This window comes from Haematobia irritans, chromosome 2 (assembly GCF_050003625.1).
Source record: "Haematobia irritans isolate KBUSLIRL chromosome 2, ASM5000362v1, whole genome shotgun sequence".
Lineage (NCBI taxonomy): Eukaryota > Metazoa > Arthropoda > Insecta > Diptera > Muscidae > Haematobia > Haematobia irritans.
Window position 1 is genome coordinate 88,795,096 of NC_134398.1, and position 2,873 is coordinate 88,797,968.

Below are 2,873 nucleotides of genomic sequence, written 5' to 3' on the forward strand. Positions count from 1 at the left end.
GGAGAGGATGATAAATATTTATCTTAGAACTAGCATCGATTCAAGTTTGGTCAGCTTTATTGAAAGCTCACTATCTGTCAAAGAATACATAATCGTGGCGTTTCTAGACATCGATTGGGCGTTTAATAATTTTCATCCGAGCTCGATATTAAATGGACTGACAACTCTGAATGTTGATCCATGTAACTTAGGTTGTTAGACGAATGAAGACACTTATTTCAGCCACACTAGGACAAGCAAACATACAAAGGTACACACAAAAAAATAATACATTTATTTTATGAATAGTGTTCCCAAAAATTTTCCAAACACGGGATTCATAAATTGTATGAAAAAAGTTCATAAATTAAAAAATACTGGTTTTCAATGAGTACGACTTCATACATACTATTTATGTAATGCGTTATTTTATAAATGAAAAATACATCCCTTCCGACGCTGCGGAAATATGTAATTTTACATAACATAAATGAAAAAAATTACTTTTTAAATGAAAAGTTAGTTTTCATATCTCTTGACTAATATGATTTTGTACATATTATACAGGAAATAAATCATGTATTTCACGAAATTTTTCTTTCCAATTTGTCGAATTTTATGGTTTTGTACATACCATACATGAAATAAATCATGTATTTCACCACATTTTCCTTTCCTATTTTGTCGAATTTTATGATTTTGTACATACTATACATGAAATAAATCATGTATTTCACCACATTTTTCTTTCCCTTTTTGTCGATTTTTTATGTATGCCTAAATAATATAAATGAAATTTTTCTTATAGCAAATGAAAATTTATTTTAATTTTTCATACTAATACGTATGTATGCACATATAATATTAAGGAATTTACATACTTTAGCATAAATTTAATATTGCATTCTAAAAGTATGAACTAATTCAAAAATCAACAATTAAACATAAAAATTCTATTGCAGTGTATTTTGTTTATAAACTTAAAATAAATAAGGATTTATAATTCAATAAAATTTCATTTTATGTTTTGTTCTTTTACATTGTACCATTGGTTACATCGTACAATTGAATTCTTAAAAATAATATAAATAAAAATCTTATTAAAAAACTAATATCACTTCTGGCGTTACAAATATCTTATGTGAATTAAAAACTTTAGTGAGATAGTTCGTTGCATAATGTTGTAATTCTAGTATGTAATTTTGAAACATCCATCTTATAAAAAAATCTTTCGATAAATGACCAAAACATTCGTGCTTCAGGCGGATACTCTAAATTGAATACAAAGAACTACTTGTAGCAAAGATCTACAGCTGATAATAAAGAATTTGTTCTGATAGTATAGCCATTAATATAAACAAACATTTCATATATCTTATCTACAGAACCAACTAACAATATAAATGGTTGTACAATAATTTTTGGAGCAACGTTTTTTTTCAATTTCTTCCAATATTGCATCTTTTGAGGGTCCAAAAATAGAAAACGAGTTTATAGAATCCTGGAGCGAGAATTTTTTGCGAGGTTTTCCAGCAGTGGTATTAGACGATGGTAAATATTGATGCAAACATAAAAGCAATATTAAGTGTCTGGTATCTGGGAAATAAAATGATTGTTAGAAAAAACAAACGTAAAGCAATTTGAATTGGAAAATACCTTCCGTTGTATTTTCATCAATGTCATTTAGACGTTTTCCATAGGTAGATGTTTTAGAATTTTTTTCTTTAGCAAGGACTCAAGTTGACTAGAAAATAGGGCCCAGTTATCATCAAACTCTTGACTATCCGGATATTTGATTTTAAAATCAATATTAGTCTAAAAGACAAGTAATAATAAAATGTTCCCCAATCGAGAATTACATTTCTTAAACATTACCAGTTTTTGGCCCATTGGATTCAAATATTCTGGCCACTTGTTTAAAATTTCGCGGACATCATATTTTTCAATTTCTAAAAATCTATATCTTTGGCAATTTTTCCAATAATATAAATAGTCATCTTCGCTTAGGGCGCTATCTTTTAGAGAACTTCTAATAGATTCTGCGTTTTCTTCAGGTTCTACAATTGAGAAAAAATATTTTTTAATATTTAATATAAAAATCAAGATTAAATGAATTTAATATAATTAACTAAATGTAATTTATAAAAATATAACACCAAAAAAATCAATCTTAATTACTTTAATATTTGGCACATAATTGATTTAAAATTAATTGAATTAAATTAAATTAAGAAAATTAACTATAAAATTAGATTACATTGAGAATAAATAAAATCAATCATAATTAATATATATAAAAACGTGGAAATTATTTTTTTTAGTACTTTACACACTCACTAAATTATCAACATAATAAATAGTTTTAACAAATTCAAAATAAATTAAAACAAATTTAATACAAACAATTTTAATTAAAATCATTAAATCATTTTGCAATTTATTTAAAAGTAAATTAAAAAAATATAAAATAAATTGTTCTTACTTATGAGTTCATTTTCTGAGATTGTTTGCAAAGATTTCTTTTCATGATTAACCATAACCTTCTTCATATCGCTTTTTATATTACAAATTGCTGCGTAAATTCGTCCTCGTTTGGACGTTCTATAAAACTCCTAGCAAAAGTATGTGGATATATTTCGATTATACATTAAATATTAAAATTGACATTTAATACGATTCTTACCAGTTTCTCGTTAGGAAAGGTCTGCAATATTTTCTTTTCTAATAAATAACTCTCAGATAATGGTAGTGCTATGTCGTTTTCGCAAAAATATTTAGCTAAAGTCCGGATTAGTACCTTTCTTTGCGATTCCTTGAAGATTCCATGGTGTTTATAATAATCAACCAAGATTTTTCCGGTTGATGACTGCATAAGGATACCATTTATATCATGT

The 2,873-nt window shown here is 26.0% G+C and overlaps 1 protein-coding gene across 1 annotated transcript; it reads right to left on the reverse strand.

Moving 5' to 3' along the window:
• Window positions 1-1,016: 1,016 nt before the first annotated feature.
• Window positions 1,017-2,568, reverse strand: LOC142223181 (uncharacterized). Its single transcript, XM_075293044.1, has 4 exons — window positions 2,462-2,568; window positions 1,855-2,036; window positions 1,636-1,794; window positions 1,017-1,575 (listed from the first exon to the last, which is right to left on the reverse strand). Exons 1-3 carry the CDS (start codon window positions 2,526-2,528, stop codon window positions 1,663-1,665), a joined length of 381 nt encoding a protein of 126 aa, XP_075149159.1. The 5' UTR covers window positions 2,529-2,568; the 3' UTR covers window positions 1,017-1,575; window positions 1,636-1,662.
• Between the last annotated feature and the right edge of the window lie 305 nt (window positions 2,569-2,873).

Excerpts from the sequence above, each read along its gene's own strand:
- LOC142223181 (XM_075293044.1), bottom strand. The coding sequence starts at position 2,528 with ATGAAGAAGGTTATGGTTAATCATGAAAAGAAATCTTTGCAAACAATC. Across the intron at positions 2,037-2,461 it reads CTCAGAAAATGAACTCATAA|AACCTGAAGAAAACGCAGAA; the intron begins GTAAGAACAATT and ends TCTCAATTGTAG. Across the intron at positions 1,795-1,854 it reads ATCCAATGGGCCAAAAACTG|ACTAATATTGATTTTAAAAT; the intron begins GTAATGTTTAAG and ends CTTGTCTTTTAG.